The 25,680-nt window shown below is 45.8% G+C and overlaps 1 protein-coding gene across 5 annotated transcripts in view; it reads right to left on the bottom strand.

Moving 5' to 3' along the window:
- Positions 1–21,901, bottom strand: part of frem1b (Fras1 related extracellular matrix 1b) — a 45,990-nt gene extending 24,089 nt beyond the window's left edge. For 2 of the 5 annotated variants that reach the window (XM_086282793.1, XM_086282797.1), the window contains exons 1-14: positions 15,532–15,817; positions 12,921–13,042; positions 9,698–10,033; positions 9,526–9,620; positions 8,615–8,874; positions 8,114–8,310; positions 7,434–7,757; positions 6,648–6,756; positions 6,428–6,559; positions 1,372–1,716; positions 792–934; positions 497–693; positions 313–403; positions 15–182 (exon numbers count right to left, since the gene is read on the bottom strand). In XM_086282793.1, the coding sequence (XP_086138919.1) occupies positions 15–182; positions 313–403; positions 497–693; positions 792–934; positions 1,372–1,716; positions 6,428–6,559; positions 6,648–6,756; positions 7,434–7,757; positions 8,114–8,310; positions 8,615–8,874; positions 9,526–9,620; positions 9,698–9,916 (2,280 nt within the window). In that variant the 5' untranslated portion in view covers positions 9,917–10,033; positions 12,921–13,042; positions 15,532–15,817. Of the gene's footprint in view, positions 1–14; positions 183–312; positions 404–496; positions 694–791; positions 935–1,371; positions 1,717–6,427; positions 6,560–6,647; positions 6,757–7,433; positions 7,758–8,113; positions 8,311–8,614; positions 8,875–9,525; positions 9,621–9,697; positions 10,034–10,961; positions 12,520–12,570; positions 12,807–12,920; positions 13,043–15,531; positions 15,818–21,830 lie in introns of those variants that run through there. The other 3 variants (XM_086282794.1, XM_086282795.1, XM_086282796.1) reach the window with 3 other exon arrangements.
- Between the last annotated feature and the right edge of the window lie 3,779 nt (positions 21,902–25,680).

Genomic DNA, 25,680 nt, shown 5'->3' with positions numbered 1-25,680 from the left:
GTTTGACCTCTGACCTCTGGCGCCTGGTCATCGACAGGGGTAACCGTGATGTTGAAGATGAGGCCGGAGACGGTGTCGCCGTGGTGATCGCTGACTGAGAAGACGAACTGGACGAAGAGCGACTCGGGCCCAATGTCCTCGACCGGCGGCATGAAGGCCACCTTCATGTGGTTCACAGCATGCTAGGAGAAAACAAGAAATTTACATCTTAACCTGCAAAAGCCCAACCCATGCCAACCTCGCCAGCCACGCCACTCTCCCCTCCAGCAGCGACTCCTTCATATGTATTAGAATCAAGCAGGTGCTGCATACCTGAGTGAAGGACTTCAGCACGGGCGCTGTGTGGTCCTTCTTCATGGCGTTGGTGCTGTCGGTGTAAAACAGACGTCCTGCATCCATCAGGCTGAAAACGAATACAAACACGATAGTTAGTTTCTCAGTCACAGGGTCTGCTCTTTCTCCTCTGTCAAAGCTAAGCTGGCAGCCGGGTCCTTACCCAGGATGTAGCGGGCTGAAGCAGGGCTGTGTAATGACATAGGTGAGGTCAGCATCTGGGTGCTCTCGGTCTGTGAAGTGAAGGTGAGCCTGGGTGATGTAAACCACCTCCGTCTCCTTCACTGTCAGCGAGCGGACGCTGCCGGGAACTTCGACTGGCACCTGGTCCTCCACCGGGAACACGTGCACCACCACCGTCTGCACACGGGGAGGAAGAGGAAGGAAGAGGTGAGAGGAAGAGGAGGTCTCAAAGCGACATTCAGACTTGTCACTCTCTCAGACCAGAGCCGACTCACGTATGTCTGCGACAGGTTGGGCGGCCGGTGGCTGTCAGACAGCGTGAAGTCGAAGGCATCCTCAAACTGCTCATCTCCCGAGTGCTGGTAGAAGATCTGACCCTGGATCAGGTCCCTCTGCAGGAAGCTGGCCACCGGTGACCCTGCAGGGAGAGCACAGAAGAGCTCAGAGACCAGCAGTGCAGGAACATGATGGTTTACAGCAGAGAGCTGCAGGACTGAGCCCTCTCACCCAGAAATCAGCATTTTCACCCCCTTGTAGATTATTTCTGAATGTGTTTGTGGTTCAGTGAGTAAAGCTGAGCGTCCCCCAGGAGCTCAGTGGTGTGACCCCTAGTCATGTGACTGTGGTGAACATTTACCTTTACCCTTCAAAACCATTAAATTCAACAGAAATCGAGTATCACAAACATTTATTTACCACAGAGGTGATTCTGGTCATTGAGGTCAGTATCAGCTGATAATCAGCTGACCTATCAGAGTGAGTTTGGATTGGCTGATTCTTCTGGGTGGGAGAGTCCCAGCGTTAGACACGCCCACATTGCCTCTCTAATTATTACGTCTAAATACTCGCCCTCACCTGTCTCATGGGCGGATGTCCTCCTGACCAGGTGCCCGGCCCGGGGGGCGGAGACTATCTGATAAAGGATGTAGTCGTCGCTGGAGTCGAGGTCAGAGGCCAGCAGCATGAACTCCTCGAGCCGCACGGCCCCACCCTCCTGCACCTCCACCGCCACGTTGTTGATGAGGAAGGGCGGAGAGTCGTCCTTCGGGAGGATGTTGATGGGGAACTTGTGGCGGACGCTGTGACGACCGTCGCTGATGCGGAAGACGACGTGGTCGCGGGTGGAGTCGCTGTCGGAGTGGTGGTAGACGACTGTGCCCTCCTTCAGGTCCCGCACGCGGAACATAAACGCCTTCCCGCCTGGAAACACAACGCAAAAGTCACATGAGTCACAAGAGAAAGATCTTTAATTCTTTTCCACTAAACAACAGTGAGTCCTCACTATTCCCACAGCGTCAGACGTCCGTTTTCTAAAATAAAAAAGCCTCAAATCCTCACCTCTGAGAAGCCTGACAGATCAAAGCACCTTCGATTTCAGCCAGCAGGTTCAGAGCGATGACAAGATTTCAGACATTAGAGACTGAAATGTCGGCGGCCTCCTTCCAGCCACTCAAAGCATCTGACTGGCAGCTAAAATGATGTTTTTACCTGATCATAAATGATCTGTGATCCTCTCAAACTGGACCTTCAGTCTCACTGAGGAGAAACTTCAGTCAGTAACTTTATTCTTCACGCTCACTGCAGACTCTTGTCTGTCTGACTGGGGTCGAGTTCAGATCTTATATTTAACGAGACAAAAACTCATTTCTACATTTAAACAAAACTCTGACTGTGATGACGACTGTGTTAATCAGCTGGAGGCAGATTCACGACGACATCAGTCAAAAGAAAGACAGAAAATCATCTGCTGAAGGCTTCACCTCAGCGACAGCACAAACGCACCGAGGTCACTCGCCCTCTGTGCCTCTTCACGAACTACTGGCAGGATTTTTTTTAATGCTGAAAGAAGTTTTTGCAATACTGTTTGGACTGAATAAAGATGAAAGCACTCCCTCTTTAACCTGAGTTATAATTCAGAAAACTAAAACAGAACGATGCTGTAGACTCTGTTTTAAACACTGCACATATTTCTGACCCTTCACCATTTATTGTTACATTGCTATTATTTATTGTCTTCACAAGCGTCATCTTTTTAAAGATTAAATAGCCTCCATAAAGACTGATTATTGATTTTTTTTTTTTTTTTGATGGGATCTTCCCGCTGCAGCCAGGTTTCACAATAAATGTTCATGCTGACTTATAAACTGAAACAGATTGAATGTTTCCACGGAGTGACGCGTCAGGAGGGCATCGTGTCGTACTCGGGATGAACGTGTGGCGAGCGTCTGGATGCTGTTTGTCTCTCGTCGAGCCGAACATGAAAAACTTCGGTGTCCTACATTAATGAAACGGCGGCCGCGTCCATCTGCCAGCTCTCTGCCGCTGGCTGGCCCTCCTCGCGCTCTACAACATGCTGATGGCCCAGCGTCACGTGACCGTGGCCTACTGGAGGACACGTGTTGTCAGTGGCCGGTTTCCAGCCAAAGCTTCGCACTTTGATTCAATTACCGTCTCCAACACGTGCGCTGCTTTCCTCCCATTGTCACTTGGAAATAACAAGTTTGTGTTGGCGCCTGGAGGCACAGCGAGGCACTGGCTCGGTCTGCGCTGCGAAAACCGGTGGGCTACAACATGGCGTCCTTCCCGGCGGCTGCCCGGCTGCCAGGACGGGGGCTTCCTGTCTCCTTGCGAGTGCCAGAGAGACAGAAGGGCAAGGTCAGCAGACAGATTGAGAGACGAGCGGTCGCAAGCCCGAACCTCATTAGCAACTTTACCGAGGGGAACCGGCTCGCGGTCCAAGTGATGGAAACAACTTGGTAATTGGGCCCAAAGGTGGCGTTGGGCAGCCGGCCCACGAAGGGAGAAACGCCACGCCTGTGTATATGTGTGTGTGAGAGTGTGTGTTTGTTAGGGACAGGCAGCCATCCATTTGGCTGAAGGCGTTGGAGCGAGCCCGTCCCCACGCTGCAGCCGCCACCCTCCAGTCGCAGCACCGAGGGTCAGCGGCGTCCTCAGAGACGCAGCTCCACCGCAGCTTCCTGCACGGACGCGGTGCCAAACTTCAGCCCAAACCGACGGGATGAAATGATGCAGGAGCAGGTGCTGCAGGAGGAGGAGGAAGCTGCCTGGTGGGACCAAAGTTCCAACAAGCATTATTGTTGAAACTTATTTTGCTGCGTGTTAGAGACGTTCATCCCTCTGCAGGTTTCTGCGCTTTGATAGAGGATGCAGACATGTCGACGAAGCAAGCACGAGTTCTCGCTGTTGTGAAGTTTGTGGTTTGAAGCCTGACAGAGGCACAGTGAGCAGGTTTAACCTCTGCTCTTTTTCCAGCCTGCTGTGAAATCATCAGCCTGACCTCACTGTAGCTCTTCTGTGTGACCCCGATCTGTAAATCTGAGGAAACTGCTGCCCAATCTGAGTGTGAACACGTGGTAGGAGGCTTCCTCCGAGCAGAGGTCTGAATGTCACATGCTGGATGGAGAATTTTTGTGGATCATTTTCTGCATCAGCTTACACAACACGGGTTTTTGTCCCAAACACAGTGAAAGCTCCTCTGCTGAAAATTAAACAACCAATAAAAACAAAAACACACATCTCGATCAATAAAGTAAAAAGTAGGACAAAACCAAAATCTTAAAAAAGGTACAAACTTAGAGGAGCTGAAGAATAAATAAAAAAAATATATAAAAGTGGTTAATCATTTAAAATCTTCTCTCCTGTTCTTTTTGCAGCAGTGACGATCAGATTCATTTCTGATTAAATGTGTTTATGTTAGTAATAATTCATTTATTGGAATTCATAAATTCATTATTTTTGTTTCCATGGTTTCATTTATTTCTGTGAACTTTGACAGCTGGGGCAAAAATGATGATGTAATTATACCAAATTATTTTTGCCTCCACCTTTTTTAATTCCTGTTTATGGATGTAAGTCAGTGGATACGGCAGCACGCTGATGAAAAATCATGTTCAGGAAATAAAAATGAAACTTTTTCAGGGACATGGAAAAAAAAAAAGAGCAGAAATGTTGTGACTTAATTTGAAAAGGTGGCGCGATGTCACAGCAGCTCAGGTGAGGACTGCAGCTTGAATCACTGATTAAACCTCACAAACGAGCGGAAGATGAGGCGAGCACAAAAGCAGACATGAAAGGTTAACTCCCGCCCGCATGAAGCCCTCGGGGCGCCCGCCACCTCCTCCCCCTCCGAGCTGGTAGCATGAAAACCTGTTTGGGGACAGTGCATCTGCTCCCTGTGCACGCCGCCATGAAATGGCAGAAGTCGCTCCAATCTGCTCCGTCCCGATGCCGTTCAGACAAAGAGGCGACCTCGCCGAGCGGCGGGCTGGAAGGGACGGAAGTGGACGGAGAGGCGGGCAGCGGCGGCCCCTGGCGAAGTGGCCCTGGCCCCATTTTACACCTGATTAGGAAACACATGCAGGACCGTGAGACATATGCTTCCCCTGCCACACGGCGGTCCCTGATGGACGCGCAGCACATGGAGCTAAAAGGGCGGAAAAGGCCAGACGCCGGTTTGCAGAAGTCCCAGGCGACCGAGCAGCATACCAGCGAGGGAGTCGAGGACGGAGGGACAAGGCAAGGCGGTGTTGCCGAGGGGCTTCCCGAAACCCGTCGACGACATCTTCTATACTTTCTGTCTGTTCTGTGTTTATCGTTGGTCTTGATGATGATTTCTAACAGACGTAACATAAATACTCATGGATCATAATTTATATATAACAAGATTTAAACTCAAAATAGAGAAGATAAAAAGTAAATTAAGCGCAAATAAATAAATCATTAATTTTAAAATGGAACATAAATCCTTGAAACTTGATTAGTTTTTTAACACACTTTTTATTTGATGTAAATAAATAAAAATATATAATTTTAATAAAAAATTATCATAATATATATATAATTAAAATTTTAAGGTGTTTAAAAAAATATTTTGTCACAGCCAGAGGTGGGTAGTAACTACTAATTATATTTATTCAGTTACATTTACTTGAGTGACTTTTTGGTTACTGTACTTTTTACTTTTGCTTGAGTAAAACTATTATTATAAAGTATCACTACTCTTACTTTTAATCGACTCAGTGTGAGTAACTTCAGTGAATGTATAACAAGCACGTTTTAACCAAAAATGCATGAGACACAGACACAAACTTGCAGTTTATGTCAGTGATTCTTGTTTATACAAAAGGTTTGTTGTTCTAATGTTATTCTGTCTGCTGAGCCTGTTGTGCCATTTAGAGATGAAGTAAAGTAACACCATATATTGTCACTGGAAGTACTTTACCCTTTTCTTACACACACACACACACACACACACACACACACACACACACACACACACACACACACGTATGTTTTATTAGATGTATTATTTTTTAATCATGTTATTTATATTTATTTACTTTTGTTTCAAATACCAAATTTTGGACTAAACTTTATACTTCTGTCTGTCTGATTATCTCATTTTCAAACATAAATCGGATGTTATGATCACGTACTCAGTACTCAAATAGGCTATATACTTTTTTACTCTTGAGTAATTTCTTGGACGGCTACTTTTTACTTTTACTTCAGTAAAACTATGTTGAGGGAGTGCTACTATTACTTGAGTACCATTTTTGGCTACTCAAGGATTAAAAACTAACATTAAAACGATTTTTAATATTTTAATAAACGTAGCACCCGACCATGTTTTCTTTCATCTGCTCAGATCTGATTGGTCAAAAGAACTCAGACTACACAGAAAGCAGAAGCTTCAGGTACAAAAGTCTCACCTATAGATTCTATTTTGTGGCACATCAAAGTTTTGGTAGCAACTAAAACTGAAAAACTTGATTAGTCTGAAAGAAAAGAAAGAAAACTGAGGAGACGATTTTTCTTCACTTTGACTGTCTGATGTTCGATAGAGCATTTACCACCTTAAACCCAACCCCGCCGACCTTTGACCCCTCACCTCTGACACTGAGCCGCCCGTGCACGGGTCCGTCCACGGCCACCAGGTAAACGGCGTCAATGTTGTCGCTGTCGACTATCTGCAGCTGCTCCCAGGTGATTGGTCGGGACTGACCCTCCAACAGGTCTAGACCTGAGATGGCACACGTGTTCACATGTTACCTCAACGAGTAAAACGCCGTGAGACATTTTTCACGCCACAGAGATGGACGCGAACGTACCCACGTTCCAGGAGACTCTCGGAGCATTCGTTTCCGATGTCCTGATGGAGACGTGGACCACGATGGGTGGGCTGGTCAGATAGGAGCCGTCTATCACCTGAAACTCCACCTAAGCATATAAAAAGGGAACGCAATGACAGGAAATTACATTATTAAGCGTGTAAAACAAGCGTGTGGAACTTCACAGAGTGCATTCTGGGTACACTTTCAGGGCTCATATCAGCCTGTGGGACAGGTGAGAGAAAAAGAAAGGTCTTCTTTTCACCTACATTTGACACCAGGATCATCTTCTAGTTGCGATTCCTTCTGGGTCAAAATAATTTTGTAATATATATTTCTTTAGCCGTTCCAGCCCAAGCAGGCCAGCAGTGATTTTGACCCTGTGTGATTGTATCTCACTCGCTCTCCTTCTGCTGTTTTTTGTACAGCTGACTTGAAGGTGAAGCGTCTCCTAAACCTCCATGTCTCCTTTTTTTGACATAGACATTTTTGAAGGGAACAGAACACGAACACTCAGATCTGAAGCCCCAGCTCAGACCCTCTGAAACATTGGTGTGGGGTGGGTTAGCTATGGTTAGCTTTGGTGTGCTGTTATGCTGTAGAAGTTGAAGCAGCATTAGCAGCTACAACGTTAGGTTAGATTCCTAGAATAAAAGCTCAGATATCGGCCACACTGCCCTGAAAAAAAGCTGTTTTCTCCAAAATTCCCAGTGTTGGTGCTTCTAACATTCCAACTTTTCTACAGAAACTGGAAGAACCTTTGGAGCCCTGTCGCGTCTTCAGTACCTCATAGTTCCTGCGGCGCCCCCGGCTGCTGTTGGATGGCTGGTAGGCCACTTTCATCTCGTGAAGGTCCAGCCATGTGAAGGACCGGATGGGCTTGGTGTGGTCGTCCAGGTGTGTGATGTAGCCCTCGGCGGGTGGGACGGTCACATTGAAGACCAGCTTCTCCTGCGGAGTCTCGTGGTCCTTGGCGTCCAGCGTGGCAGTGGTGAGCGGGGTGAGGATGAACTGGTCCACCTCCAGGATGAAAGAGGCCATGAAGGTAGCCTGCGGGGGCTGGTTCTGCATGGCCCCGTGGATCAAAACCGGCAGCCACACGGCCTGTGACTGTGGGAGGAGGAGGACAGGTAAAGTTTAACACACCACGCAGAGATCAACACATGGCGCCACAACTTCTGCTGTTACACTCGTGAGAGGTGTTATGCCACCGCTCACGTGCTAACGATGAGACAGAAATGCTTTAAAGGAATGCTGGAGGCTTCGAAACCTCCGCCTGCACATCCGTCCTCATCGCCGAGCTGAGAAGGCGGGATGTCACCTTCTCACTGCCAACATCTCACCTGCAAACAGCAGAATCTGCACTTTACAAACTTTCTTCCTTTAAAGCAAGTCTGAGCCTCATTTCTAATCTCTTTGTTTCCACGCTGCTGTCTGAGCTGTGAGCTCATCGGTCTTTCCTGTACCTCCAGCAGTGCTCTGCTCGCCTGCTCTCTCAGCTCCACCCTGACGGGGACGTAGTCGATCTCCGGGGACGGCGGGCTGAGGTGCTGGTACTTGAGGCCAGAGCTCAGGAATTCATGGCAGCTGGTTTTGAGGAAGTGGACCTCGGTGGTGTCGTGAAGACACGGACTGTTTCCTGGGCAGAGCGTCGCCTGTCGACCTATCAGAGAGGAGAGCCGAGGGTTTTAGACCAGTCGGTGAGTGGAAAACACCAGACGCACACAAACAGATAAACCACAAGCAGCCTGCATTTCAGTTTATATTTATACTAATGTGTATTTTATATTTAAGCATTTCTCTCAGTTATCTTTAAGTTTTGATATTTTTTATAGTTTTTGCTTTATTTGTGCTCAACATTGTAAATAAAGTTTAATTTATTCAACTTAAAAGGTTAAATTACATTTTATAAACTGTGATGACACAATGAAACAAAGCAAATTAAAAACATCTTATGAGTTTGGTACCCTTCCTCTGCGTGGAGTCTTCCTCCCTCACCAGCCGACCCGCAGCGGGGACGCTGGTGTCTGCGGTCAACAGCCTGACGGTGCAGACAAGGTCAGGCGCGGCCCTGATATTCAGCACAGAGCCGTTGATGGCGTTGGATAAACCGTAGAACTGGGGAACGACCAGCGGAGCGCTGCCGAGTGCCACCACGCCCGCACCAGAGTCCACCACCCGGACCCTCAGGATCACTGTCTCCACCTGCGTGTCCGAGGACGTGAACCTCCACACAGACACCACATGTCATGTTAAACAGAGCTCCACCTGGCCCACGAGGTCATCACACGTACATCCAAATTTGAATTAATGTTTAAGCCACGTCTGTAAACGCTCCATAAATCTAACCTGCAGAAATTGTTTTTCTCATTATTCTAAAATCAATGGCAACCTTCAGGAAGCCTGCTGAGGGGCAGCGAGTGTTGAGCGGGGTCGGGGCCGTTTTCATTGGGCTCAGAGGGGTTGTTGTTACTGTTTGCAGGATCAGCTAACCGACCATGTCTGTGCCTCCAGGACTGGACTGGCACCTGAAATCTTATCTGCTGTGTGTCCCAGATGGGCCTCAAACTTTCCACCTAGGAGAGTCCAGGAATGTCCGATCACAGGTCGAAACTCCCTGCCTTCAGTGTTTCTACTCTGACCTCCTCACCTCAGCCCTCAGAGGAGTCATTTCTGCTGCTTGGATCCTCCATCTCATTCTTTCGGTCATCACTCACCAATCCTGCTCCACCATCCTCTCACTGAACAAGCCCCTAACACCCTGACCCCCCCCCCCAGCACTGCAGCCATTTCCAGCTGACCCTCAAGGGTCAGAGCACCTCAGGTTAAAAGACATGTTAGAAGACATGTTGCAGACCTGTGGATGCTGCTGACTGACCTGTAGACTCTGAGCATCACCACGTCCTCGTCCAGCAGAGGGCTGCCGTCGTGGACATACTTCACCTCGTCCTCCAGGAAGCTGCAGTCAAACACCTGCAGAGTGCACAGAGCAGAGCGCCTGTAACTCCTCTGAGCGGCTGCCATACGGCACCAACCTGTTCCACCCTCACCTGTGGGCTCAGCCTCCCGACCCTCTGAGTCACGGGCTCGTTCATCACCACCTCCACCTTACAGTCGGCGCTCGGGTCCACGCTGATCTGAAGCTCCGCCCTCGTGATGAAAACCGAGCGCCCTCTGCTGACCTCCACGGCAGAGTTCACCACAACCAGAGTCCGAGGGCAAACGCCCGTCACCGCGAGCAGCAGCAGGGACACGAGGACGGCAGCCATGCTGTGGGCGGGGTCACCGGTTTCAGTAGTTCAGGTGAAGCAACGCTGAGGGAGAATAAATCTGTCCGAGGTTTCAGAGGTTCCCGCTCACATCGTCCTCAACTCCTCGTCTTTGGGCTGAAGGAGGAAAACAGGAAAACCTCATATTGTATTTCAGCGTCACTTGACTGATTTCACACACACACACACACACACACACACACACACACACGAGACGTCAAAGTAAATATATATATGAAATCCGAATGGAAACAAACTGAATAATATCAGAATTATTGTCTGACGTCAAACAGACAGAAGATTCAACACTGTGTGGTGTTTGCATGTCTGCAGCTTCCTCCCACAGTCCAAACACATGCAGTCAGTGGGGTTAGGTGATTCTAAACTGCCCAAATGTGCTCCAAATGTAAGTGTGATGAGTTGTCTCTCGGTGTTAACCCTGCAACAGGCTGATGACCTGTCCAGGTGTACCCCGCCTCTCGTCCTACGGTAGCCTGGATAAGCTCCAGCCCTCCCACAACCCTGATAAGGACAAGAGGAAGAGGATGGACAAAGATGTTATTCTATTTTATAGGCTTTTATACACTTACTGCAGTTTAACTGTTCAAAAAGCTCATGTTAAATTTACTGTATTAGTCATTTGTACACACTCATTTCCAGACCCTAAAAACAAAATAATGGATGATGGAACAGAGCGAATCATATTTTAGAACTGGTTGACTAATGCTAACATTGGACCATTTACAGAGGATATCATATGAACCATATCCAATAAGAGAGCACGGAGCCGAACACTGTGCAGGAGCACTGCCTGATACTGTAATGGGCTCATTTACAGTTTACACTGTAAACTCCGTCAGTCTTAAATAACTGCAGCTGTCATGCAAATGAGCTGTCAAAGTGTCTTCATCTGACACAACATGCCACAGAAGCACCGACAACATGACAGCCGACCCCAAGCTTATTTCAGGCAGGTATAAATACAGGTGTGCATTTACATTTTGGTTTGCCCTTCAGTGTGCTGTGGGTGTGCTTTGAACACCACCTGTCTATGAAACCGAAGACTCCAGCCTCTCCTGCAGGAAATACTGCACACAAAGAAGCAGGGAGCTGCTGCAGAACAACAGAGTCTTTCTTCTTTTGTGGTTTTCTTTGTGTGTCCTCCACAGGTCAGTTTTCTGCATGAAAACGGCTCAACACAGATCAAACTAAAGCAGATTTAATAATGTCTGACTCCAACAGAGACAGATGTAATCCTGACTCTGACCTCTTCCAACACAAACACTGAACCCAGCAGACCAGAATACTTACAGCAGATACTCCAGAGCAGCTCCAACCCTCCTCCACTGTTCCCTCTGAATCCCTGCAACTGCCCCTCTGCCACATGAAAAGTCCTCTAAATCCTTCAGACAAAAACAAAAAAACACTCCCAGCATGCAGCTGGCCAGCCCAGCTTCTTCCCCCACTGCCCCACACTCCCAGCCGGAAACTGCTTCACCCTCCATTTCACTCCCAACCAAAACTGTCTGCAGGAAACGACAGGTTAATCTGCATGACCCCGCAAAGGTGCTGGACGGGCCGGGGGAGGGGGAGAAGGAAGGAGGAGGTGATGGGGTGTTTTCAGGATCAAAGCAGAGAGCTGGCGTGCCGCTTCCCATCCAGCCAGATGAGCGTGGGTTCATTAGTTTGAGGTTGGAAGGAAACAGAAGCTACAACGAACTGCAGTCCCTGTGACGTCCAGCAGATCAGCAGTGAGTCAGTCCCCATAGACTCCCATGTAATACATTAGAGCAGAAACAAACACGTTTAACAGCCTGTTTTTGTAAATTACCTGTTTAAATTGTACTAAGGCTTAAATTAGGATTATTAGAGGCGTGGCCTCTTTGACTGACAGGTGGATGTGGACACAGGTGGCTGTACCTGCGAGCTGTCTGCTAGGCTTCACCTGAGCTGGACCTCTGGGCTGTGTTTGTTCTGTTTGAGCCTTTTAGAGCATTTTTAATGTCAATGAGATTTTTTAACTGGATATAGGATAAAGGATGTATAAAAGTCACTGCCAAAAACTGATTGCAGCTTCTACCTTGTGACAGGAATGTGGTTCAAGATGACTGGATATCATTCATGAGGAATCCATTTGACATGTTTCATATAATATAGACCAACAAGTTATTTATGACAGTTCAAACAAATTTAAATAACGCTAATCACTTTTTGGCACGACACCGGTCAGCAGTCTACACACGGCTCATCGGTACTTGACCCAATTGACCCAAATGACGCTGCCGCAGATGGACGGATGGATCCTCTCAGACGCTGTCTGGCTGACGTTCGAACAGTTCAACCCTCATCCTCCATCTTGTCTGAGCTGACGTGTTTAGATTTGCCCGAATCCCATTCTCAGAGACACCTGGACGTTAAACTGTACTGGACGGGGTGTATCTCTCTTACTTTAGTTAACAGTTGCTTATTTGGAATGTTAAGCCTGCATAAATTAAAAATTACTGGTCAAAATCATGTTTAATCGCAGTCCTGGTGATTTTCATCAACACCTCTTTGGTGGGCACCAGAATTTTAGAAAAAAAACCAAACGCTTGATAGGCGGCACCATTCACAGAAATCAGTAATGACTAAAAGGTAGACGTACAGAGACTTACATGTTTTGTAAGGATGCCGGGTTTTTACATAGAAGGACACAAAGGTACTGTCACTTCCTGCCACCAGCTCAGCTTCCCCAACAAAACGTGTCATCACTTATAGGCATTAAAGAGCTGAACTAAGTCGCGCTTCAGGTGAATGTCTGTCTGCATCGCTGCTTCCTGCTGCACCAACACGGCTGGCAAAGTTTCATCCTGAGCCTGCAAAGCCCAATGACTCGCTGTGTGAGGTTTTTCTTTTTTTAAAGGAGGAGGAGGAGGAAGCCAAAAGGAGAAAAGGGTGAGAAAATAACGAAGGAAAATCCTTTAATCTGCACGAGCCGGTCGGAGATGAGGGAGCTGGCACCTACCTGCAGCTGCAGGAGCTCCATACTTGTCTTCTTCACCTTCTGCACACGCTCACAGGAATGCTGTGACACAAACAACACAAACATCCACCGCGCGCCGTCAGTCACCCTGACACATCTGGCATCTGAGGGGAACAGAGGGGGAAAACTGAGATAAGGAAAACAAGGCGAGCACAGACGTTCTACAGCCAGAGAGAGAGAGCAGACAGGAAGTGTGCTGAGAAGTTTCCAGGACTTTTAGTTTTACTGCCCCCGTCTGTTTACCCCCTCTGTGTGCCTGACTCAGCTCCACCTTCTGCTCTCAGTCCTGAACCACATCAGAGCCCTGAGTCCCAAACACGCCTCTGATCCTCATCAGGAATACCAAACATTTCACTCACAGATCTGAGTCCACAGACTGAACTGTATCTGTTATCTGTACACTTCAGTGTAAACGTTTTAAATGTTAAATTGAACCTTCTGGCAGGACGAGTGAAACCAGGGTGAAACGAGCAGCAAAGCTCCACAAAGTTCAGACAATAAACTCCCAAAAGCAGCGAGAAGGTTTCTGGTTTCTCCAACAAACCCATGAAGACTTAAGATGATTTCAAATATATGAGGCCAACTTTCTTCTGATTGGCTGCCCATTAAAAACCGCAGGTGGGTGGGTCTTGTATCCCTTCTGTGACATCCCACAATTTAACTAGTAGAAGAAGAAAAAAAACTGTGTGAAGTCTAAACTTTCAGAGAATAAAGAAAAAGGTAGAACCTTAAGTTCCCACAGCAACTTAAACTGTTATTGTTAATATCATTGAAGCTCCTTAAATATAAATTAGACCTGTGAGGATCTTTCTGGTTCACGTGGCTCTTGCTTCATATGAAGTAGGAAGACTCAGATAACGATCAAGTCAGAGCTGTGTGAACGTCATTTGATTTCAGTGTGAGGCTTTTAAGACCACCAGCAGATCCAGCTGTGAATCATCGCTGACGGCGTGTTTAATCAGAGGAACCCTGCTAACAGCTCTTTCTCCATCACAGCTGCAGCTCAGCTAAGCACAAACACTGGAAGTGAAGGGAAACCGTTAGCATAAAGACAGAAAGGCATCTTTCGAGAACTCGTGTTTGCATCTTTTTAAAACTAAGCTGGTATAAACAAACTTTGCCACAGAGCCGCTGATGGCCTCACAGCTCTGTTATCCTCGTTAACTCCCAGGTTACCCTGATCCCTGCTCTCTGATGGCTTCTGCAGCTGCCAGAGGAGAAAATCTGCCTTAATGGAAGAACCAGCAGCAGAAGATCAGCTGACTCAGCAGAAACAGTTTCACTCAGGCGGTAAACTCTTACCGTGCAGCTGCTCACAGCCAGCAGTGCTGCCTGTAACATTCAGTCTGAGCTCAGCTGAGAGTCTCCCTCCATTCCAGCATTACTGAACCCAAAGCAACAAACTGGAGGCAAGAGTCAAACACCATCACAGTGTGTGTCTGTGTCGTGTGTGTTTCTGAGTCTTTATCTGTGTGTTTTTCTACATGAACAAATCTGATTAAACGCATCTCTGCCAAACAGAAGCTTTCCTGCAGGTTTTCAGGTTTCATTATGACTTTGCTGTCTCTGGCTCCTCCCACCACAGCTGCAGTAAACAAACGCTGAGTATTCCGGCCTTCCATCTTTACCACCATAACAAGTCCATTCGTCTGACATCCTCTCAAACTGTCCTCGGTCTCTGTTGTGCAGATGTGATTGGTTCCTACATTTCCCCGTTCAGCAGCTGATTGGGTGTTTGGTGGCAGCGAACGAGAACATGTCTCGCCATTTTTGCCGTTACCAGACTACAGGTTTCAGTGAGTTCGGCCTCTGATTGGTTGGAACAGAGGTGAGTCATGCAGAGTCCAAAAGCTGACAAGACTCAAGTCAAGTGGCTTTACTGTCATTCCAACCAGTGGTACAGTACACGGTGAAGCGAGACAGCGTTCCTTCAAGACCATGGTGCTACATATAAACAGTAGGGGTGCAACGATACACAAAATTCACGGTTCGGTTTGATACTTTGGTGTCACGGTTCGATATTTTTTTTGATACAAAAAAAATGTTCATGCCTTTTCAATTTGTCATTAAAATTATAAATATATATTTTAACTCAAAAGTACAGTTTTTAAATGTAATGTTGCTGAAACAAAAACAAAAAAAATCTATCTGATCGAGAAATCACTCATCTTTGGAAAAGAGAGTTTATTACAGAGAAATGGCTCTTTCCAAAATAAAAGCTATACTATACGCTTCTTCTAGGCTATATACTCAGCAGCATATTAAACATATCAGGTCCCCATAAGGAGAATCATGTGCTTGTTGTTTTTGTCTGCTTCCACTTGTCTTTGCACTAGGATGATGTCAGTGTAAATGTGCAGTGATATTCGTTGTGTTCCCACTAGTGCTGTCAGCGTTAATCTCGTTAAAATGACATTAATGCCATAACGCAGCAAATCTCCAACGAGTTACCGCGGATCGCCCCGTGCGTGGGGATGGACAGTGTCAACACGTTAACAAGCTAACTGCGCTGACGCACTAGTTCCCACCAACATTGCGTGCATTGCGTGGCACATCCGACATACTGTTTTACTTTTGTCCATGACACGCTTACCATCAGGGTCATGCTTCACATAGAAACCAAGATAGTTCTTCTTCTTTGTGTTAAACGGCGGTTGGCAACCAACGTAAAGGAGCATTACCGCCTCCTACTGTTCCGGAGTATGGGTCAGACAGTGAGTTCACAAGCTGTATCAAACCCCCCCCACCCAAAAAAAAACCCCACCAGTTCCCTCAACCAAGATAGTTCCAAACGCCAGATCTGAATGAGGGTGGGGGAGGTTCAATTTCGAGCTTAGCTTCTGTCTTGCTAGCTTGCGCTGCGCTCAGTGGATCTGCACTCGACAGTGCAGCCTAGTAGTGTTGCCAACTCCTCAGTAAGGAAAATCGCTATTGGCTGTCCTAAAAGTCGCTAGAAGTCGCAAATTGACGTCATCACCTAATTTGCATAATTGGTCATGTTAATATAATTGTAACCTACGCTGTTGGAGAGAGAAATAACATCGTGGAAGAGACATAAAGTGAGCAAAAAACGTCCTAAATGCATTTAGAATTTATTTAGAACTACAAATTAAATTTCTTTTAGCAATTATTGTTTTTTAATGTCACAATTCCAACCCTGCTCCTTTATCCGGGCTTCGACCGGCAAAAGTGACCCGAAATTGGCACTCTGGTGGAGTTACTTTGTGTGTGTGTGTTTATAAGTAGTTTTAAACCTTGTGATCCACAAAACAGCATAACAGTAAAAGAAGAACTGACTGCATTACAGTCAGTGCGGGAGCAGCGGCTTCGCTCATGCGCGATTCATTTGCAGTTTGGACGCATAGGTGTGAACATCTCCTGCAGCTGGGGGAGGACTATCCTCCGCCCGTGAGTGCTTTAGCAGGGTGAGGTGCCCACGGCAGCACCGCTACTTGTTAAGAGTAAGAGCAACACGCTCTTTCACGTCAAAAAGTCGTCATAAATAAGTCTCCAATAACACCAGAAAAAGTCGCCAGATTTGTCACTAGTCGCTTTTTAGAAAAAAAAAAAAAAAAAGCAGAACACAATGCGTAATCTAGGAAGAATACAACAAATAAATTAAGTTATAAATAATACAAAATAAATAAATTATTATCGCTAAGGGGCCTGAAAACTCGCTAAATATAGCGACAAAGTAGCTAAGTTGGCAACACTGCAGCCTAGGCGGAGTAGTCGAACGCAGATCCACTGAGCGCTCAACACAGACAGCATCGTCAGAAGAAAAGTTGATAAAATAAATAAATAAAAAAGTTTGTATTGTTCGATACATATGGTACCGAACCGAAAGCACTGTATCCAACGGTTCAATATCGATACAAGTATTGTTGCACCCCTAATAAACAGACAATCAATACAGGACTACATACTGTGCAAGTGTGAAAAAATTGCAACAAAACAAAGACAGAACAGAACGATACAGGCAGAACAGTGCAATAGAAATGTGCAACAATGACAGTGGGTTGTGCAAAAAGTAACGTGATGTATGAATCTGTGTGTGTGTGTGAGAGAGAGAGATTGTGCATATAAGTGCTTGGTAGGTCTGTTAAAAAAATGGATCCAGTGATCAGAAGCTAATGTAAATGTGGAACTAAACAGGAAATGGAAGTAAATGCAAAAAAATCAAATACACTTGATTAAGTAATACATGTAAATGCAGAACTTAATACAAACCAACCATCCAATAAAACTGCAAAAATGTATGTATAAAAACTGTGGAAAGGTTCAGATTAGGCTGTTTCTGACTCTCGGGTAGTTATGGCCAACATGTTTGGACCCCCGTACCTGAGTGAGGCGCTGTTGTGCATTTTTCCAGAGTTCAGAATAGAAACGTGATTTCTTAATGCATTTCTTTTTCATGCTTTGTGTAGAGTTTAAACCTGAGGAGCAATCTCTCTGAAACCGTCAGCCCCCCCGTCCCCCAGGCCGTGCACACGTCCTTGCCGTGGCCTCAGAAAGTGGCGGTGAAGTTGAAGCGTGTCTGTCACATGGGTTTATGTTCATTCAGAGGCTTCGCTGCCAGAAACGCACTGACTTCCAGTCCGCTGTCCGACGCTCTCTGATCACTTTTGACTGCTACCCTTTTGCGTGGTGACTTCAGAGGCTACCACGGCATTTGGCCCCGTGCCCGCCCCCCTTGGCCCCAGGGCCCCTGTCAGCCTGACGCCGTGACTCCTCCACCGCCTGAGATTAATTTCCCTTCCTCGCTGACCCATAATTAAACAGGCCGTGTCGCCGAGCAGCAAAGAAGAAGAATTTTCTCTCTGACTTTGCAGGCCTTTAACTTTTCTGCTGCAGCTTCATTGTGGCGCTGAAGAAGCACCGCTCCAAGTCTGAAGCTGCGGATGTGGAAACGGGGCTGAGCTGCTGGCTCTTCCTACAGCTCCGGTGGCCCAGAAAGTGATTCTGAGTTCAGTGAAGATCAGGTAAGAGCTGTGGTTCCTGCTGAGCCTCTTACAAATAGAGAGATGAAAGCCGCTCGAGTCTGCAGCGTGCTGGCAGGAGAGCGACGGGCCGCTGCCAGCGTCATGGCTGCCGTTCAGCTCGATGGCATCGACCCACAGAAAGCCGCCGCTCTGGAGAGACGAGGGGCTCTGTAATAGCAGACTCAGAGCTTCCATCTTGACTGAGCATGCTCTGTCTGTCAGAGGAAACTCTACTCCACTCATCATCATCATCATCGGGTTGCAGAGAAAGAGAAGGCTCCACTTCCTGTTCTTCCACTTCCTGTCAGTCTAAAGCAGCCGAAATCCCAAGCAGACATAAAGAAGCACGTTCTGAGATGAACACTGCCCTTTCTGGAGTGTCCTTTGACCTTTACAACCAGTGTTTGTCTGCACAGAGTTATGTCCTTTCAACTCTTTCTCCCATACCTGTGAATACAGCTGATCCTGCAGCCAGAGTCCACAGCTGCAGGCCAGGCCACACTTCTCATGGCCGAAGAATTCATGATAACATGGATCTGTACAATTTATCTGCAGGAAGAGCAGGTTCGATCCCTGGCTGCTCCAGTCTGCATGCAAGCTGCTCTCTGAGTGTGAATGTTAGATAGAAAGCACTTTGGCACAGAAAAAAAAGTGTTTGTGTGAATGAGGCATGTTGTATATAAAGCCCTGTGAGTGCTGAGGAGAAAGGAGGACCTGTCCATTTAAAGAATCATTTTAACATGTGTGAAAATTTGCTTTTTTTGGCAAAAATAATAACTCTGCACAGAGCAGAGGAGAGTCTCTGGAACCAGAATTGACCAATTTTATCACATTTTTATATTCATATTTAAGCCATTACTAATATATTATCTTTAAATATCACAGCTATATAACTGCGCACAGTATTGGATCCATCTTTACCTTATGGTCAATGTCACAGGAACCATCAGACAGTCCAAACACACCACTGGGACAGCGTTTCAGTGCTGAAGAAGTACATCAACATTTAAGAATGAGCGACTGAGTCACATGATAAGTTAGCAAATGAATCTCAGGCTCTAAAAAAGCTCCAAATCTGTACTGAGTCAAAGTGTCTGAGCAGGTGCTAAGGTCAACTCCGACTCACATCACATAAATATTCAGGTGAGATACAAACTGTTTTCACACAGTTTACCAAACACACCACCGTCCCCACCTAAGCCCCTGAATGTCCTGATGTGGACCCAGGAGCTTTTGGAAAGATTCTTTCCTGTCCTGAGAAAAAAAGGACATTTGGGGTCAAAACAAAATTACAAATAACTGAAAGAAAAAACTACTGGGAGACATCTGGATGGTCTCCAGCTGTTTGGCTCATTCCGCTCCAGTTTAACACTCAGCTTCACATCCTGAAAGTTCTGGTTCAGGCCGACCCATCTTACTGTGTGTGTATGTCTCTTCTCTCAGGCCATTAGACCCATTAAGAGCTATACTGGTGACCAGTGGATAGTCGCACTGGGAAGCTGTCAGCTCTCATACATCACAATCACTGACTGACTGACACCCTCCTCCTCCTCAGGAGAAGAAAGGAGTGATCTCACACACACACACACACACACACACACACACACACACACACACACACACACACACACACACACACGCCTGCAGGTCAGCCTGCAGTATCAGGTGAAGGCATATTTAAGGAGGAATCAGACAACTGGATGAGATGAGATGATGAAGAGGAGAGGGGAGAAGGTGGTGGGGATGATCTGTGGGGGGATATCGCCTCCTGAGGAAGATGGGGAGCGGAGGGATCGACCTTCCCTGGCAGTGATGAGGAGGGAGGAGCTCAAGATCAGATTATGCAAATGAGGCGTTGTTTTGATGCAAAACAAGCCGGACTGGCTGCTAATGTTTCTCCAGTCGTGAAAGGGCGAGACTCCCTGGGAGAAATACCAGAAGAGAGAGGGTGGGGGGGGAGTGTGGAGGAACAAGGGAGTCTGGGTAATAAGCGGCGCTGGGCGGGCAGCTCCCCCGGCGTTATACATTATCATATTTCCACGTAATTAGTTGGTTTTTCCACATGAAATGAGGAAGCAGTTCGACGGTGCGTTCACTGCCGCGAGGACAGCCGGCTTCTTCTTCTTCTCCTCCTCCTCTGTTACCAAGAGATGACCTTTGACCTTTACTCTCTCATCAACTACTCTTCCCCCCCCCCCCCCCCCCCCCACACACACACACACACACACACACTTCACTGGTCAGTAAACAATAATTGAGCTACAGGACCTGATTAATATATGAATCGAGGCATGTAGAAGCAAACAGGGAGTTAATTGGAACCTTCTGGAACCTTTCATAGTCTGATTTCAATATCAGAAAACACACAGCAGGATAACTGGGACATACAAACAAAAAACACACACACAATTGTAAAGTGAATCAAAGCAGCAGAATCATCTAATTTCCAGCAGGAGAAATCTGCACCTGAAATAATCAAACAGCCACCTTGCTTTAGCATCCTTCCCTCCACGTGCCTAATATAAATAAATTCTAGTTGTGCTTCAGTCTGAAAGGTCTAGGGGCAGCTTTCGCACATCTGCCGGACAGCGACATAATTTCCTGATTTAACAGTCAAGTCATGATGTGCGATACCACTGATTTCCTTTCTGATCCGATACCAAGTAAAATTCAGGGTGGTATCGACGATACTGATCCGATACCGATACTTTGTACAAAAACGTAATATTTCATTGTATTTCATATATAATTGTATTATGTAATTGTAATAATAATATAGCTTCATAATGATTACAGGACATCAGACTACTTGTTCTTATTGCTTAATAATTCAGAATTATCATATAGAAATAAAACTTAAGCCCGTATTTCACACATGACTATGAAATGCAGAAGAGGAAGTAGTTCCTTCCAATTTAGATCCAAATGATATAGTTTCTACTGTGTTCCTGTTAACGATAAACTACAAATTTACCCCAAAATACTAAAATATCAATATTTTAATATAAGAATCGATTCTAGAACATAAATTACTGGTATCGGAAGAATCGATATTTCAATATCGATCCGCACACCACTACAGTCAAGCCAGCGTCTATTGTGTGTAGCTCATTGTGTCAAAATTCATTGTTATTCATGCATTTATTTCAACACGTCTGGATAATTGTAGCTCATTGTTCACTTGTCTTAAAGCTGCCCTGAAGCATCTGCAGGTTGTTGAGAACGTTGCTGTGAGTCTTATATTTGCTCTAGTGTCACATCGCTGATAATTCAGCTGCACTGAAGTCGTTCACGTTACCACGTGGTCCCTGTGATATACCACGTGGACATCACACAGACCGCGTGCACGCTGAGAAACTCCGTGATGGTCTAAGATGCTACAGAAATACAGCCTGACCCCATCTCTGACTGAGGTTGTCACACAGCAGGTGAGTTAGCTCGATGGTAATGTACCACAACCTCAACTTTATTGACAATGGCAGCATGAACACATGACATTAACTTTAGTTGCCTGAAAGCCAAAACTCTAGATGTTGTGGCCCAGTTTAACCCACATTTATACCTGACTGACATCTCACCTGGATACCAAACGGCTTTGAACAAACAGCTGATGATTAAGCCTGTTTAACCCTTGGAAGGTCCTGGAGCCATTTTAATAAAAATAAAATATAAAAAAAAATAAATAAATAAATAATAATAATAATAATAATAATAATAATAATAATAATAATAAATAATTAAAAAATAAAAAACGTGTAATTAAAACTGAAATGCTGCTCCTACATTTTAATTCAATAGCATATTTAAACTTTGGAGTTTTCCACTGACACTAATCGTTCTTTTAATAAATGTAAAGGTGATGAATGTTATGCTGTGAGGCTGCACCTGTGGCGAGTCAGGTTAGAGGTACCTGTTAAATCATCTTCATAGCACGAAGCCTCCATCAGCTCAGGTTGGGTGCCACGTGCTCCAGCAGGTATGCTAGCCAGGTACGCTTCTCTTCATGATGGTGCATTCAAGGAAACTCCGACATTTTAGAGTTAGTGATGTGCGGATCGATACTGAAATATCGATTCCTTCTATACCGATCATTTATAATATCGATATTTTAGTAACTTAGGGTAAATTTGTAGTTTATCATTAACAGGAACACAGTGGAAAGAAACTATAATATTCGGATTATCTACATTCAAAGGAACTACATCCTCTTCTGCCTTTCATAGTCATGTGCGAAATACAGCTGTGTAAATGTGTCGCAGCCCCTTGGCGTGCACACTCGCAACAATGGCTGAGCATAATTGTGCAGCCGTATTTTATCTCCACAAACAGCTGAGACGTGGTTTGCGATACATGTGGCAAAAAAAGTGAGGTGTTGTGGCCATACTTGCCAACCTTGAGACCTCAGAATTAGGTAGACATTCAAAAGGGCTGTTGGGGAAGGGGGGGGGGGTGATAAATACATTTTACAGTGTTGATTTATCGGATAAAATACAGCGGGGGTGTCCAAATTCAGAGGCTGCTTCCACCTGAGGACCCGGCCTTCGCGGCCTAAAGAAAGCCGGGTTGTATGTCACGAGCTCCCTCGATGGAGTGAAACTCTGCCGTCTGCTCCTTGCTATCTAAAATATAAACGGGCGCTGACTTAAACTCTCAACCGTCTCACACTTTGTTTAATTAGTTTTCCCCAGAGGAACTCTCCCGAGGGATTAATAAAGTTTAATTTAATTTAATCTAATCTACTAACTTTAATCTCAGCCAAACCGATTTACTCACGAACAAATAAAACACTGAAAAAGCCAAACAATAACATTTTTAAGTTATCAAAGTGACTTGTATCTCATGTTTAACCCGACTAGTGAAAGACTGCGGGGGTTTGAAAATGATGTGTCGGTCGGCTCAGATATTTGAAGTTTACACAGCTACATTCTCACCTGAAAATATGTTAAAAGTTTTTTTGCGACCCACAAAGAGAAATAAGAGTAATATTAAAACTAAGTCGCTGCCGCCATTGTTGGAAACTGGAATTGGCTGGGCTGCGCTATGAATTCTGCGATATGGTTTTTCAATTTTGTTGTCCAGGTGGAAATTCGGGAGAAATTCGGGAGAATGGTGGCTCCGGGAGATTTTCGGGAGGGGCACTGAAATTCGGTGTTCTCCCAGAAAAATCACGAGGCTTGGCATGTATGATTGTGGCCACATCACTAACCTTGTCAAACACCCAAAGTAAATCATATCACAGAATATAACGAGCGTATGTTGAGGCGAACTGAAGAGGAGGACAGGGACAGGTGCTGCTAGGGTGAGACAGACGTCTCTCACGGAGTCCTTTAGTGCTGCAGGCAGGCAAGGTGTTCAAATAACGCACAACATCAGTGTTTTCATTTCTATATGATGAACCCTGCATTATTAAGTGATAAGAACAAATAATCTGATGCCCTGTAATCATTACGACGCTATAATTTGAGATACAATAAATAAAATACATTTTTGTACAAAGTATCGGTATCGGATCAGTATCGTCGATACCACCCTGAATATTACTTGGTATCGGATCGGAAAGGAAATCAGTGGTATCGCACATCACTAGTTAGAGTTGAGTATCGAGCAGGTGCTAATCACATGATCGCCACTAACTCGGAAACATCTACTTTCAATTTCAAAATAAGAGAGCACTCTTCCTGCTTAAAACAACCAAGCTTGTGTTAAGTAAATAAGTCGGAGAAAGTTTTTCTGAAGCCGAAGAAGCTTCTCAGAATATTTTTCACCTTAAAACTTTATCAGCTAATATTAAATAAATCCACTTCATCGTGTTTGTCGGCCAGGCTGATGTCACCCAGAGCGCTCAGACCTCTGATCAGCTGATTATTAAAGATTTCCTTCAGTACCCTTCAGTCCAAACTGAGGAGGATAACCAGGATAATTTCAGCCTGTTCTTCTCCGCAGGAGTTTCTCTTCCCCCCCCCAAAATTCCTCTTCAGCTCAAACTCCTCTAAACTCTTCTGACGTGACATCTCCGTGCTCTACATCCATCCCTGGGGGTTCTGCAGTATGTGTGCTCAGGATGGATGGATGGATGGATGGATGGACCGGAGGCGGGGTGGAGCAGCAGCAGTGGGCTGGGATGGCGTGTGGCCCACAGAGTGTGCTCAGTGAAGCAGGAGGCAAGCAGTAGCTTCAGATTAGGCCACCAAGGCTGGAGAGGAGCTGGCTGCAGTCCGGACTTCATGCATCATCAGCCTGTGTGTGTGTGTGTGTGTGTGTGTCTTTTCTATGTTTGGCGCTCGGCTGTCATCCACCATGTTTTTCTTCTTTAAACTGGACGCCATGTTTGTCCATTTGGCTGGATCTGACTGAACGACCTCAGTGTGTGTGTGTGCGCGCGTGTGCGGGTCTGTGTGTGTGTGTGTGTGTACGTGTGTGTGTGTGTATGTGTGTGTGTGTGTATGTGTGTGTGTGTATGTGTGTGTGTGTGTGTGAGCTATTCTCTGAAGAACCAGGAGGATAAAAGGTGGCTCGTACCTGTTGGTGCATTTCTGTAGGAGCCGATGCAGCATGTGTGGGATTAATTTCTTATTTTTAAAATTCAGATATTAAAAAAAATCATTTATAGTTTTGGACGTTAAATTGTGAAAGAAGATCAGATGCTTTAGTCCACAATCTCTCTCTGCTGCTGTATCCTGAAATCATTTAACCGAGCAGATCAGAGATGAAGCAGTTCACATGTTAAAAAATTTTTTTTGATGAAAATTGTATAAAATCCTCAAACCTCAAGAGGTTAGACTTCTTTTGATGTTCTCAGTGGTGCTGTTTTGTTGGCCTCCTTTATTGAAAAGTATGTTGTCACAGTGATGGACATATAACTTAACCTCATAATAGAGTTTCCTCATCGATTAAATACAAACGTTCCCAAATAAACGTGTTCTTTGTCAGTTTCTTTGAATTTCACGTTTCTGGTTGATTTATTGTACATTTAAGTACATTTCAGGTTCCCCTGGTGTTACAGACTTTGGTCATAAGGTGGCAGCATCTTTGTTTCACGTTGGCTTTGCGTTTGTTTCTGACTGAGCTGGAGGACAGAAATGTTGCACTGCTATGAAGTCGTTGGCCAATATGTTCATAACCTGTTCAGATATCCTTGTGTGAAGACTTTTAGGAAGTCATGAGGTCATATTTTAAGAGAAGCCGTTGGTGTCAATGGCCGCCATTTACTCGAGACCGCCGTGTCCTCACATGTGTAGCACGACTCTGAGCCTGCTGACTGCTGAGTTTTTCTGTTTTTTGTATTTCCATCCATTTTCTACCGCTTACCCAGGTTCAGGTCACAGAGGCACCAGTCTGAGCAGAGAAGCCCAGACTTTCACCTTTTCCTGTTTCTCTGAAGGAACACAGAGTTGTTCCAAAGCCAACCGAGAGATGTAATCTCTCCAGTGAGTCCTGGGTTTACCCCGGGCCCTCCTCCTAGTAAGACATGCCCTAAACACTTCAACTGTCTCCTTTTGATGTGGAGGAGCAGCAGCTCTACTTCGAGTCCTTCTTGAATGACCCAGCTTCTTACCCTATATCTCCCTCCTCCTTATAAGGAAGAGCTCAGCCACCCTTCAAAGGAACCTGTCCCACAGACTCAAGGTCAAGTGTCTTTTGTCTCATCCTTAGCCTGAAGAAGCTACATGGATCTGTCTTCCTATGGGCTCATCCCACACAGGAGGGACCATAGGGGTTCAGTAAGGCAGAGGTCCTGGCACTACACGCTTATCTTTTGT

This window comes from Aulonocara sp. 'chitande type north' Nkhata Bay, linkage group LG23, assembly GCF_057382095.1.
Source record: "Aulonocara sp. 'chitande type north' Nkhata Bay isolate Kocher_YH1m ecotype deep benthic linkage group LG23, A_spYH_male_GT1.1, whole genome shotgun sequence".
In the NCBI taxonomy this organism is placed as follows: Eukaryota; Metazoa; Chordata; class Actinopteri; order Cichliformes; family Cichlidae; genus Aulonocara; species Aulonocara sp. 'chitande type north' Nkhata Bay.
This window is presented reverse-complemented; position numbering and strand designations above follow the sequence as displayed.